At 43.9% G+C, this 15,044-nt stretch overlaps 1 protein-coding gene across 1 annotated transcript in view; it reads left to right on the forward strand.

Moving 5' to 3' along the window:
- LOC148185166 (uncharacterized) overlaps positions 1–11,546 on the forward strand; it is a 164,262-nt gene extending 152,716 nt beyond the window's left edge. Inside the window, exon 5 of the mRNA XM_088053667.1 lies at positions 11,345–11,546. Within this exon, the coding sequence (XP_087909793.1) occupies positions 11,345–11,546 (202 nt within the window). The remainder of the gene's footprint in view (positions 1–11,344) is intronic.
- Positions 11,547–15,044: the final 3,498 nt, after the last annotated feature.

Here is a 15,044-nt window from a genome sequence, read left to right on the forward strand (position 1 = left end):
CTGTCCAGAGAGGTCTGTGTCAGGCACTGCACAGAACGTGAACCTCTGCACCACAGCTTTTGGTCCTTGTCATTCCCCAACTTCTTTTCTCCCAAGGCAAAGCACATCAGCCACCAATCAAACCCTTGAGAAGACTTTCTCCGCAGCTCTCTCTCTTGATCCTCTATGTTTCTATTTCCTCTTTGCTTAATTTCTCCTTCTCTCCTCTAGTTCTGCTTGTGCAGTTCAACACTGCAAAGTCCTCCCACCCCAGACATGTGGCAATGGTGGGTGAGATCAAGAGTCCATCCTGCTCAGCGCTTTTCTTCTGGTGAGGGCCAGAACTGAAGAATTTAAGAACATGAAAAAATGTGGACAGAAGTAACATCTTTGCTTTTTCATGTAGCATTAGGTTTACTCTGGTGTTAATTTTCTCTATAGAGAAGCTTACTTAGAATGATGAAGGTAATCTAGATGAATTGTCTGGTCCATTATTTCTCATTCTTACTGCTGCCACACAAAATAAGTATGTCTTTCTAGGTTGTTTGTACTCTATATTTACTTAGGCAAAGTATTAACCATTCTGCTCCCCAAATAACTATCCTCAGCTGTTTGTAGTGAAGGTTAATGAGAGAACAGTCAAAATCAGTATTGAGTTGTGTGTTTTGCCGTTGTGAGAAGACTGCAGCTTCCTGGTCAAAGGTTTTTATTTCAAATTCATGAACTTAAGGAGTGGATAAAACACTCTCAGCTTAGTTCATTTGAAATCACGCTTATATCAATTTAGATTAGACAGACAAGAATCAATGCAAGATGTCATCAATGTCAGCCAATGTTAAACTGAACTGAGAGTGAACACATTGTGCTTTAGATCAGTTTAATCACTGGTTTTAAAATGAACTTGATTGTGGTCACTTGTGCTGTGACTGCACTGTAAAGAAAGGACTTTGCTTTACCCCTGTGGGCTTTAGCTGAAACAACAGGACCAACAATGAACACTCCTTAGCTTTCTCTTTCTGCGTGCATTTGTTTCAAGATATTTCTATTTTATAGGGTAGCGACCCCAGGACGTTTTAAAAAGGGCACATGCAGGTGGTACAACACAGCCCTGTGTAGAAAGCACTTGCTTCAAGTGAAGTAGCTCAGGGACTTTATTACATGAGATGCCTCCTGCAGGCATATATCCAACCTAAGGAAGCCAGGTTATACCTGACTCAAAAGGCACAGCTAGGTAGGACTGTGGGCTGTGTGGCATCCCAGAGGTACATGGCATGAGGAAACGTGAATGAGCATTTAACCCCGTTCTTGCTCTCCTCCTATTTTCTGCTACTGACTGCTGGGGTCTGGATAGGAACTGCAGGTTGCTTGCTGCCGTTCCCTGTAGCACAGGCTGAACTCAAAGCCTTCTGGAGCAAGTGGAAAATCCCCTCAGAGACTCTTCCCTAATTGAGACAGATTTCTGGAGGAGGTCTTTTTCTCTTCTGGATGCTATAGAGGGAACTCAGTGTATGGTTATTTTACAAAATGCCTTTGAATTTTAATTTGAAGAGCAAATCTAAAAAGTAAAATGCAAGAGAGGCTTGCCTCTCTTCTCAAAAGGTCCCCAAAAACTTTCAGCCATGGAAGAACTGGGGGAGCTTGAACTGTGTATCTAATATCCCAATTGCCTACAACACTGTTACAATCAACACCCCCCACCCCCTAAACCAATCAAGCAGAAAAAATCCCAACAATATCCAAACAACCTTCCTTATAGCAGGCCTGTGTTGGGAATTTAACTCCCTCAGAAATGAATCTGGACAACTTCCCAGATAATGTATCTATCCCTCTAATTCCTATCTCAACGATGAAGTTGATCATGGAAGAGCTGTAGCGGACTGGTGAGTTATTCACAGTGTTTATCAGGGTAGCACCTGGAGGTGATCTGATCTTCCTGCCTCCTCAAAAAAATAAATCTGTCTTCCCTTGGCTAGCTCACAAATCTGCAGTCAAACCCTTCTGTGCCAAACATGTGCAGGTGTACAGTATGTGTGTTACTACTGAGCCATCTGCAGCCTCCCCTGCACGGCAGTTGTTGTACTTTAGAGTTCCTTTCCCAACCAAATGGAAGTCCACAGAACAGTTTCAATAGCACAAATTAAGAAGCTAATACTTTCTCACAGTGAGATCAGCTTTGCCGGGGCTCACGTTGCAGGAACAGATTTTTCTCTCATCCTGCTTGTCTCACTAAAGAAAATACATGACAGGCAAAGGAAATGATAGTGTAGGATCCACCTTTATCACCCACACAGGGTATCTGCTGCACCAGGCAGTCCCAGTGCAAGGAAACAAATGCTAAGATTAATTTTTACTTGAGGGTGTTTGCTCAGCTGGTCAAACCATCATAACCTAACAGCTCTGAGGATGTCTGTCCCCTCAGACCTGGCCCCCTCAACAGAACCATACCTGATGTCAAGATCACACTGAGCATCCACTGTCAGATGCATGCTTACCACTCCTCTGCCACAATGGACTAGCTTCTCCCCTATCCCTTAGCCCCCTCAGACTGTGATGTTATTCTGAGCAAACAATGCAGCCCCTGTGTTTGGAAGGGAAGGAAGGCTCCAATGTGTCCATGAAACCAGAAACATTCCGCTTTCCAGTTCTTGTTCCATTTGGTGCTGCAGAAAACATCAACGTACCCCCCTGTTTTCTGCAAACCTCAAGGAGCTGCCAGCCGACACGCTGAGCTGGTGAAATTGATGACTGACTAGACGAACAAAAGTGCACTTTGGGGACCTCCCCACAGTCTGTCATTCACTAATGTTGTCCTCCCCTTGACTTCTGTGGGCTTCCTGGGGAGCCAGCTGTTCCCACACGCAGCTATGTGGTGTTTGTGAGCGTAGGCACAGCTGCGAGTGGTGAACCAGAAACAGGTGAAGAACTTGTCCTAGTGCCAGCAGGAGGTACTATGGATGACATGTAAGCTGGAGGCTTTCTGAAGCATCTAGGCACTTCTGCCTTATGTGGCTTTGGGCCCCCAAAGCTATGCCAGCAGACACCAAATAACACATACTTTAAAAAAACTGCCAGAAACAGTGATAAACTTTGAGCCCTACTTTTTCAGAAATGTCTTCCCAAGAAAAGGCAAGTAGAAACTTTCCTCTGTTTATGGTTCTTCCTGTGCCTCTAGCACCACTATTTAAGACAATCTCACTGTAGAAGGATATTTGGCCTGTGCACACACCTGTCCATGCCCACAAAGAGAGGTGGAAATAATCACTGTATGAATGCATCATTGTCTGCCTGCTTCAAAAGAAGTGTTAGCTGAACATAGTGCATTTCTACTCCTCATAATTTCAAGAGCCTTTTTTAAAATTTGCCTAGTTTTCCATGCCCCTGTATAGTTCTGTATTTGAGCAGGAGGGACAAAAGAATTGGTTAGATCCTACCATTTGATGACTAAGAAGAAGTTTGGGATGTGGAACACTGTGTATCAGTGGGAGAAACAGGTCAGCTCAGATTTTTCTGGACTGAAGCACAGATGTTTACAATTTTAAAATGAGCTGCACAGGAAAGGTGTGCTTTCACAAAGAGTCTAAAACTTACACCCCAAAAATTACTGAGATCTTCCTCTATATGTGTCGCATAAATAATCTAGAGAGCATAATATTTAATGTAAGGAGTCAAGCTGTTTACATAAGTTTAAGTTGCATTGGAGCATGTGCTGCACTGGTAGAAATACTGTCTGTGTTTGCTGAAACAATAGAGGGATTTTCAGCCAATGCCTCTGCTGAGTGTGGAAGAATTAGGCCTTTGCTTCTCCCAGTGCCTACAATGTACTGAGTGTCTGCATCTCTTATAAAGTCACCAATGTCTTCAATTCTAAGAAAGCCCTTAAAGTCTCTTCAGTTCTAGTTTGTATTCTCTTTTGTTTTTGTTTTACTCCCAAACTTCCCCTCCCAAACTTCCTTTTGCATGTTAGTGCCAAAACAGAACAAGAAAAGGGAGAAAAATGGCTCCAAACTGGCATTTAATTATTTCATATTTTTTTTAGCAAATGCATTTTATGAGTTTTGGTGTGTGTTCCTTCTACTAAAAAGATTTACTAATCCCTCTGGAATGAAAATTATTCAAAAAATTTCAGTTCAAAGTTATTCTGAGGAGTAATTAGCAACCTTAGCCAGCTCTTAGAAATATCTGTTTAGGACAAATCCTTCTGCACAAAACTTGCTAGTGACTTACTGTGTCTGCAGTTCTGACCTTGGACAGATACTCTGTTCACCAGTGGTCTCAGTTAAGCAGCCATTAATCTAGTGTAAACATCAATATTTTTGTAAAATATTATCTCCCCTCAAAAAAAAAAAAAAAAAAATGATGCTGTGACTTGCAAAGGCCTAAGCATAGTTAAAATCACAACATTGTTTATGGCATAATTACAGACTTATTTCTCTGCAACAATCAGGTGTTATTCCCACAGAACTTCTTGGCAGTCCTTGGCTCTGCCTCGAAAGAGAACACACCCTCCATGAGGCAGAGATGCAAGAGTAAACATTCGGCAGGGGTACATTCCTTTTAGACCTGCTCCCTCTGTGCCCAGTCAAGGATTTTATTTTATCAAAGGTATTGTATTCCTGACAATGAGCCTGAACACTCTGCTGTCTTACTGACATCAGTCTGGCAGTTTCCGTGTGAATGATATCAGTGTCATTCCCACCTAGAGGAACTGTCCATAAAAGTGATCAGTGGCATCAGTTTCCAAACAGACTGAAGACAAAGGCTTGTCTCACTTATAAGGCATTTTCCAACACGACACTTGTCAAAGTGCCTATCTCCCAGTGTCTAGTGTGAGCTTTGTTTTCATTTTTAAGTGAACTCCAGTCAAAGCACTGATATGCATGCATACTGTATACAAAACTGCCTATGAAAAGAATCCTTTGCCTCCTGCCTCCCTGGGTTTCATGGAAGCTGATCTCAGTTGCATGTACAGAGGAAACCAGGCTGGGATCAAACAATTTCATCCTTACCCCAGAAATTTCCACTTTTTAAATGGTGAGGGTAGAAGATGGCCTTTTTTTTTTTCAATTCATTAATTAATTTAATTTTTTTTCCCCAGAAGTGCATTGTAGTATTTTGCAAAAGGCAGGAATTCAGAGCTTAGCTACATTTGGGAAGCCAAAGCATTACTTTAATGGAAGAAGTGATCAAATTAGCCGAAGAAACCTAACTATGACAGATGCCATCTCGACTGAGCAGTTTACAATTTACTACCACAGAAGGAGCGCAGAGGAAGGTGAATACTGACAAAAGAGCATTCTTTTCCAAGCTAACTGCTTTTGAGATGAATGTCAGCTCCTTACTTTGTAATGAGACATATCTATAAATCCTTTATGTGAGAGGTTAATAGGAGCTGGCAGTCTCTTGACTCGTGCGGTTCATTCAGTGCTACAAGGGAAGAACCATGGTCGGCACGTCGACAGAAATGTGCCTGGGTGCCAGGAGTCAAAACTGGTATCCCCCACAGTGATTAGATGGCACATTTGATATATGCTAGAGCAGGACAACTGACAGATAGCTGTGTGGAGGTGGCAAGCCCTTATATATAGTAACTACTTCAGCTCCTTAGAACTGAGCTATCCCAATAGCTGAATATGTTTTTTAAGAAGCCCTAAAAACCTACAGCAAACCACTGTAATGAATTCAGGGGGTAGTTTAATGGAAATCTCAAGAAGGAATGTAATTAGATGAAGTCAATTAGGCTGCTTGGGGATTTCTAGCTGCTGTTGTTGCTATCTGGGAACCCTAATAGGACGATTAGGATTAACTGAAATCAGCCTGATTGATTAGGGCATATAAACCTACATATGCCAAATTCCACGGGGACGGTGTGCTTGAGCTTGAATCCATCTGGAACTATGAGTCAGGAGCATGAGTTTACTTTGCTGGCCTTGAAGAAAGCGACAGATCAAGACTGCGTATACACAACAAGCAAAGCCAGGCGGTGACACAAAAAGGCTGCTAGGGAAAGGACAGATTTTATCTGTTATGGCGGTGTATGTGAAGGCCATCCAGTCTATCCTGAGGAAGTAAGATTAATACTAAGCAAATATTTTCCTTTAAAAACATATGTGTGTATAACAAAATAAATCTCTGTATCCTTTGTACAGCTTTTTAGGCTCAAGTCCTTATTCAGTATGGCTGTGAAATTCCCAGGAAGTCAGAATTACATTATTACTGCAGTTCTGCTAATTTCAGAGGCAAATTTGCAAATGTGAACTCAAAACTGCAAGAAAAAACTGTCAGTTAGTAAATCCTGACGCTTCTGTTTCATGGGTCGAGCACACAAATGCTTATTTGCATACATTTAAAATCCAATCTATGCTGTGCAGGGAAATCCCACCTGCAACCTTCTTAGAGGACAGCTGAGTTATCTTGGCTGTATTTGTTGTAGAGAAAGATCCTTATGGCCACTGAAGAGTCTCAGGAATAAAGACTGGGGAAAGTAGGGGAGTTGAGGGGGAAGAGAAGAGGAGAGGGGACAGACCAAATCTCTGTTATTCAAAAAAGCTGCTCTAAAGCAAGGTAAAACAGTGCACGCAGGAGCCTAAGGGATCTGATCCCAGTCATTACCACTCATGCGAGGGAGAGGATATGTCAAGGGTAGGGAACGTCTTGGGGGACCTGCAATATGGTAACTCACTTTCAGCTAAGTGGAGAACAACAGCTTTAGCTGTACAGTTTAATAACAGGCTAGGCCACTTTGTGCACCGGCAGGGCTGTTAATGCACAGTAGTCTGCCTTTCATTGTTAGGAGAGGAACCCCGCAGCTCCCATTTGACAGCCAGGAGTAAAATTATTTTGCCGCTAACATTTCTCTTTGGCATGAGGCAGTGGGGCTGCGCATTGCACTCATCCTGCCTGCAGCTCCCTGCACCTGCAGCTCCCTCCTCACAACACAGGAAGGTTCCCATGGGCTTGGAAGCAAGGGATTTTTGCTTTCCTCCTGTGGCTCTCATGCAATTCAGCTCTATTTGGGTGGCATACCCGCCTGTGTACCATGGCTGCCAGCTGTGGAGTGCTGTGCAGCATCCTGGAGTGCCTCCAATGGTATTCTGAACAATTAGTAACCAGCCCGGCATGATCATATCCTAATGAATTACTGAACTGCTTTCTTCTGGTTGAATACTGGGCTAAATGCTGAAAGAAAGTGGACACCTGCAGATTGTATTGGCCAAGACCTGTCAGTGAGAATTTGCCTGAGTTAGGACCACAGGACTTGCCTCAAACCTTCACAAATACGTCCCATATTGACCTCAATATTGTTAATTTTTCTTACTGTTGTAGGAAGCATGCTTCACACAAGCATCCCGCAGCAATTCAAAGAAACAGAGGCCCCTATCATAACACCAAATGCCACAATCACTAAATGGCACTCTCCTTAGTTACCTGTTGACCCATGAAAACATTTCTCTTCCATTAACTGGGCTTTATTAGGAAATGACAGGGAGAAGAGGATTTTTCCCAGTACCACCACCTTGCCCATATTATTAATAATCCAGCTCGCATATTCACAAATTCAATGTATATCTTCCAAAAGAAAAGTAATTAGAAAAAACAGATTACTCAGAGTAAAATGTCTGAATTTATCCAGTTTTTGTATCTTTCACTCTATTTTTCAACCTCTTTATTAATACCTTAATTTGAATTGTCATAAAAATGCTACTGGACACTCTTGAATTAGTTTTATTCAAAGTACTTGCTTCACTGAAAAATATTTTGTAATATTTCCAGTAAAAAAGCCTTAACATAAAATTTGGTGAAAATTATGAAAAGAAATATTCTTTGAATTCTGATCAGTAAAACTATTTTCCTATCATCCCCCAACAAGTGAGAAATCTTTTTCCTTTTCATAAATATTTTATATCTATGGATCTGACTGGGCAATAGGTGCAATCATACAGGTAAATCTTTTAGTGAAACAGATCACCTCTGACAGAAGGTACTACTATGTTTTGTCTCCAACAACAAAACCAGTTAAAACTGACTGGGGCATCTGCTAACAGAGATCTCTGTGCTGCCTTTTTGTTGTGCTATAATGCTTTTCATAATCTATTCTTTTAAATTTTTTTTTCTTTTGTACTTGGTTTTCTGGAAGATTTAATCTGTATCAGAAACAGTTTGACTCTTCATTTTTCATTCTAGCTTAAAAAGCTGAAATCACCATATTTCATGTAGTTAATGTAATTTTTCTTCACAATGAATCCCAGTATCTGAAAATCCTGGATAAGGAAGAGAGACTGCAGCCAGCACTTGCTTCTGTCGCTAGACCATTTCACAGTTTCTTTCATATGCTGTAAGTTTTCACAAGATTTGATAAAATGTCTGTGAGACTTGGGGGGGGGAAATAGAGGATTGTTTTTAACGTGGTGGCATTTGACCAAACAGGAGGGAGGAGGAGGGGGAATGTGAAAGTCAAAAGTGTAATAGAGGCTGGAAATTCTTGAACAGATGTAGCAGGTGTAAACATGTTTCCTTATTTTGGTTCCTGGATTTAACATCCTCCTACAAGACTTCAGTGTGCTCAGAAAAAAGGTTATATGTGCAGATGGTAAACTGCTAAAATGCCCAGAAGGTTCAAACTCATCTGTGCTTGTGAAGACAGGGAGAATTTCCCATCGTCTGACTCACAGGTGTTTGGAGCACTCCGAGTCAGAGGCAGGTTCGGCAGTGCCGAAGCACGGCAATGCTTTGCTTAAGCAAATGCCTTTGGTTGTGTGCTGGAAACGTACAGGCTCTTTTTCTTGTGATGTCCAAGTAGCTAAGAACATTAGGAGAGCTCTCTGGAGCAAGGAGGTGGGGAGAGACTTTTTGGCATGTGGTCCACACAGTCATTACAAATTGAGGCTCTGGGCTGTTGCTGTCCCTGGGCTGCTGCTCTCTCTTCCTGACACATTGCGCTGCCGCGGGTCACTGCCTCACTGCTTGCCTGCCCATTGTAGTTTTGATCATACATTCCCTTTTGGCACAGGACGATTATTTTCTGCATTCTGCTAGGTCCTCTTCCCGTTTGTCCCTATTAGTCTGTGGCCAGCGCAGGAGCGAAAAGAAGCAGGTGTCTTAAACGCTTGGCTGACATGCTAGAATGGGGACGCACTGGGGACAGCTCTGGCTGTGTGAGCAGCACTCACAGCAGGCTCTGACCGGCCGTGCTCAGCACTGACAAGCAGCGAGGAAGCAGGGGCCTGCCTCCAAAACTCTTGCTTGTTATTAACAACAAATATACCTGTCAGGTTGTGTGGAGGGAACTATGATGACACCACCACAAGGTGGGCAAAGAATGGGCACTGCCCCCACAGGTTCACCCTCAACCCAGCACTGCTTAGTGGACCCTGCTCAGGCCACCCCAGCTGTCCCCATGCCCGTGTCCAGCTGAGGCCATCCACCTCCATGTCAGCTGTCCCCATGCCCGTGATGGCTGGCTCCCCATCTCCAGCCAGATCCTCGGATAGCACAAATCAGTTGTGTCAGCTGAACAGCTGGCCTTGCGCACGACGGACAGCCTGCACCAGCATCCCTCCAAATGTGCTGCAGGGTCAAAAAGAGCCTGCCAGCACCTCCCTGAGGAGCAGCTGGCTCAGTCCAAATCTAGGTGAGATGAAAGCTGTGCTGATGGAAAGAGGAGAAATAGTTGCCCACTACTTCCTCCTCCAACACCCATCTAATTTCACCAGGATCTTAAGTACGTATCAAACCCATCTGCCAGACTCATACACTAGAAAGGGGTTGAACAGCAAGGTGGCAAACTTGTGGGTGACACAATGTTATTTATGGTAGCAAAAACATGGCACATGACAAAAACATCATCTCATGATACTGAGTAATCGGGTGATAAAACAGGAAAAGCAACATGTGTATTGTAATGCCGGTGGGCAAAGCAGACTTTACATACAGAGCTGAGGGTGCTGGAGTCACTGTTAGCTCTCAGAGAAGAAATCCTTGAAGAGCTGTGAAATCTAGACTTATTTATGAAAATGCCAGATCCATTCTCAGCAGTGTTCAAAAAAGTAAATCAAATTTTAGAATTTAGTATGGAAGAAACAAAGCTAAAAACACTGCTGCATCCTGATATAAATATATCTGATGTGCCTACATCCTGAAAATGGTGTTGTTCAAGCCTGCTAGCTCCAAAATGGTAACACTAGGACCAGAGGAAGGTCCAGGCTGTGACATGGCTTCTGTACTGGGATTTCAAAATAGATTAAGAGCACATATCTGAAAAATCAAAATGTGAGGGAGGACATGAGAGAAATCTGTAAAATCATGAATGGCACCGAGAAGGCAAATAGGGAATGATTGTAATTGACTCTTATACCACAAGAACTAGGAGCATCAGATGAAATTATTAGGTGGCCTGTTCAAAACAAACAAAATAAGGGCTCTTCTTTAAACCCTGCTTTGTTGGAGTGTGCCACTAATTGTCACAGGATGCTGCAATGTCAAAAATTGATATGGGTTCAAAAAGCAATTACACAAATTCATGGAAGCAAAAATCCATCAAGGGCTATTAAATTTAAAGATACCACATCTGTCTCAGGGAAGTCCCTGAGCCACAGCTTGCTGGAGTTTGGGACAGCATGCCAGGGAACTATCATTGTGTGCTTACCCCTCTCTTATGCTGTTCCCCAGGCATCAGCTGCTGTTTATGTTTGAGACAGGCTATTGGGCTGGATGGACTAGTCTCAACCAGCATGGCTGTTCTTATGTTTGGATGCCAGGAAATTAATTTTTCCACATCCAGTCTGTCGGAAATGATGCCCTTTCTTTCATACAAGGACTACGGGTAGGGTGATTTGGGAATTTGTTAACTCTAGATTATTTTAATCACCTGTAATGGGATTTGAAGACTCAGACAACACAGACGTTGCTCTGAGCAGGATTTGGTAGCACATCTCCAAAGCATGAGAAAAAGCAGGGGGTACAGGTTTCACTGCTCTCAGACTCCCTCCACATGATAATTCCAGACCTAGAGCCCACTCTTCAAAGCCTGAGTAGCCAAAGCTTCACTAATAACCGGAAATTCATCAATGAATACGAGATACATTTGGAGGTCTGACTTCTGTGGGACTGGAGCAAACTGCAGAGGCTTATGACAGGCTAAACCCTCACCATCAGCCTGTGCCAGACAACTGAAGTTTTACTCCTTATTTATTTATAATGTAGATACATTCTAAGAAGGAGCCTAGACTTCTTTTTTTAACTTTATTAACCCCACCAATGTGTCTAGCTGTGACCTACTCCAGTGGTCAGCCACTCCATGATGCCATTTAACTCACAAACAAGGGACTGCAGATGTTTTTTTCCGTGGCTGCACCTGTCTCCTTTGCAGGGTGCTGGCTGAGGTGAGCCTGGAGGGGCAGTGGCAACGCTTCCAGTGCTGGACGAGTCACCAGGGTACGCACACCAGAAGTCTGGCCTTTCCCGTCTGTGCTCTTGGACACCAGCGAGGCCGCAGAGATCCTGCAGTCCTGCACTTGGCAGGCGCTCAAAGCTCACGCAGACCCAATTTTACCTGCAGGAGGACGGTGTAGATCAGCTTTCCGGAGGAAAGTCGTGCTGGGAGACAACGGGCCCCGTCCGGCTGGCAGCTACCGCTGGACCAGAGACTTCTGATTTTTAAACGGGGATGTCCATGCAACGATTACTGGCAAACTCCTAAAATAATACTACTAATAAAAACAACAACAACAGCAGTAAAGGCTTTTTTGTTTCAATTTTTATTATTATTACTACTACGCAGCTGCCGGAACAGGGAAGGCCGCAGCCCGGCCGCCCCAGCCCCGGCGGTCTCCCGGCGCTGCCGCCCCCCGCCGCCTCCAGGGGGAGCCCGGCGGCCGCGCCTCCGCCGCCTGAGGGGCCTGGGGGCGGCGGGGGCCGCGCCGAGGCGGGCGGGCAGTATCCCTCCCTTGCCTTTTTAAAAAAATACCTTCCTCCCTGTTAAAAAAAAAACACACAAAACCAAGAAAACGCTCTTTCCTTTCCTTAAGGCCGGAGGAGAAAGCTCCGCTTCAGCTTCCTTGCCCCAAGCATCCATCCTCGCCCCAGGGGCCCCTCATTGTCCCGAACGTCCCTCTTGCACCCAACACGCCTTCGTTGCCAGCGATTTCAAGTACGCGCCAGAGCAGTTCTCACTCGGGGTGGTTTTTGCGGGAATCTTGGCGTGTTGAGGAGGTGTTTGTTGTCAGGAGGAGGAAGGGTGAGGCTGGGAAATGGGTGGGACATTTCTCCAGCTCTCTGAGGTGGTGGTGTAGGTTATCATTCCCCGCACACCATCACCAAAAAGAGGTGACAGGCTCAGACATTGGATAGCTTATTTTTGGTTGTGTTTTTGTGTGTGGTTTTTTCCATTATTATTTTTTTTATTTTATTTTTTATTTTTCCAGGCAGTTTTTGCCACATCATTAAGGGTTAATATTTTAGGAAGAATAATTTGTTAAGTATCAGTAGCTGGGAGTGCTGAGAATGTGCTGAGGAAGGACATGGACCTGTTCAAAGTTCAAAGGAGGGGCAGCAAGATGATCAGAGGGCTGGAGCACTTCTGTGAGGAAAGGCTGAGAGAATTGGGGTTGTTCAGCCTGGGAAAGAGAAGGCTCCAACGAGACTCAACAGCAACTTCCTTTATAATACCTTTATAGTATCTTTAGTACCTAAAGGGGGCCTGCAAGAAAGTTGGTTAGGGACTTTTGACAGCAGCATGTAGAGATAGAACAAGGGTGAATGGGAATGGCTTTAAACTGAAGGATGATGGGTTTAGATTGGCTATTACGAAGAAAATGTATAATGTGTGGGTGGTGGGGTACTGGAACATGTTGCCCAGAGAAGCTGTGGGTGCCCCATCCCTGGAAGTGTTCAAGGCTAGGTTGGATGGGGCTCTGAGCAATCTGGTCTAGTGCAAGGTGCCCGTGGCAGAGGGGTTGGAACGAGATGATCTTTAATGTCCCTTCCAAACCAAACTTCTATGATTCTATGAAATAAGAATTAAAACTACAGAATAAGTATTATGAGATGATTAGGTTTGCTCAGGTGTCTGATATAGAGTATTGGGGCCTGGTTTACCAGTGAGGAAGCTGGCATGGTAACAGATGAGTTCAGTGATCTTAGTGGTCTTTTCCAACCTTTACAATTCTGTAATTCTCTGATTTGCTCAAGGTCATGGAGGGAGCCCTGGCAAGCCCTTGCCTAGAGCCAGCAGTTGTCTAATCCCTTTCCTCTGTGTTTGAGGGTTGAGCTTTTCTCCTAAATGTATTGCCTGTCTGGTTTGTTGTGGGTAGAGCCCGGATGGGCAAAAGACCATGCTGCCAGTAGCTCAAAGGTCATATAGCCAGGACATCCCCAGCACAGAAATGGAAAGTGATTTAAAAGAGAGGGTATTTTATTCTTATACATGACTGCACACCAGTTCTTCGCTCTGGGGAGAATGGAATAAGTGGGGCTTCTTAAAAAAGAAGGCAATCGGTCAATTTATGTTTTCGCAGAAGTCAGCTCCTAGTGCCAAATCTTGTATTTGGCACATTCAAGGACAGGGAGGTATTCTGGAAATGGGGATGGGAGGTAAAGTCACAGGACAGATACAAATAAAGGCTCTAGTTCACTGTAGCACAAGTGAGTGCTCAAGTGAGAGTTTGATGCTCCTGCTTGACTCTGGTGCCTCTGCTTATAGTCTGTTTTCAGAAAGGGTTTTTTCCCATGGATGATAGACATCCCAAAGAGTCTCAAAGAGGCAAAGCGTGCATACAGAGTGGCTCTGGAGTGGCATTATGAAAACTAGAAGCAAAGAGTTCCCTCCTCTAGCTATTTCACTTCTCTGCAAGAAACGTTAGCATGCAGATGTGATGGCTATGTTGACGTTCTGATTTGCCTGTGCTGATTCAGCCTGTTCCTGCATCTCACCGTTGCTTTCTTGATCTGGCAGTGATTCCTCCCTTATCAAGGAGCACATCTCGCTAGCTGGAGGGCTGTTTTCTGGGAGATGCTCAGGCCCTGGCAGGGTGTGCAGCAAGGCGTGTATGCCATCCAGGAAGCTGTGCCCCTGCAAGGAAGCATCTTCCACTGAAGATGAGAGTGCCTCAAACATGTGCAGCTACTAATGAAATGACAAACCAAAACAAGTTATCTGGGACTGCCACTGGTGTTTTCTTGATTCAGCAGGCTGGATTATGTAACCTGGAGAGCAATATTCAGCTGAGTGATTAAGTGTATACCCTTGACTTAACCCTGAGGAAAAGCAGCCCCTCCCACAGTGCTGTATTCTTTCTGGCATACCTTTACTCATCTGTCACACAGCTCCAGGTACAGTGACAATGAAGAGATATGAACATTCCCTACCTTTGGCAAAGGGAGCCAAGGATGATTGCGTTAGTGTTCTTTCATAACAAACTCCAATCATTGGCAGACAACTTACAATCAAGGTTTTCTTTCCGTCCTCAGCCCCACTGCTGGTTTGAGTAGTGTGTCATTAGGATGATTGGATAACAGATTCATGCACGGTGCTGAAATTAAACTTGACCTGTCTAATCACATCACAAATAGCAATTGGAGGTTGGGGGGGTTTTCAGCCATCAACCACAGATCTGACAAAAAATGTGTTGGCATTGGGGAAACAGCTGTAGGTGGTGAGAGAAGGAAATACTAGCAGAAAAGGTGTGCAAAATATCAAGATACACAAGTGAGTTGTCTTGTACCTGATGGTATGCTTGCTTAGCAAAATACCATGGGGAAACAGACTACTTGGCAAGTGGGAAGCTGAAGATGAGTGCTTCATATCTGTCTTCTGCAATTTGTTTGGCATAACTTTGCAAAAGGTTAACTGGCCAGGACTGCCCTTGTCAGTGTTTGCTAACAGTCACAACAGAGCCAAAACAGAATTCCCCCTTCTAAACACAGAATAAGATACAAATATCCCTTCTCACACCACTCTTGGGTGGTATCATACAAGGTCAAATGACCAAGAAAAGCCATGAAGGTGCAATGATTTAATAAAGCATCAGGATATATAACATTAGTAACTTATATACTGTATAGAACAGTAA

The sequence above is a fragment of the Pseudopodoces humilis genome, chromosome 1 (genome assembly GCF_049639895.1).
Source record: "Pseudopodoces humilis isolate 2021_Gansu_Grassland_sample_001 chromosome 1, ASM4963989v1, whole genome shotgun sequence".
NCBI classification, from domain to species: Eukaryota; Metazoa; Chordata; class Aves; order Passeriformes; family Paridae; genus Pseudopodoces; species Pseudopodoces humilis.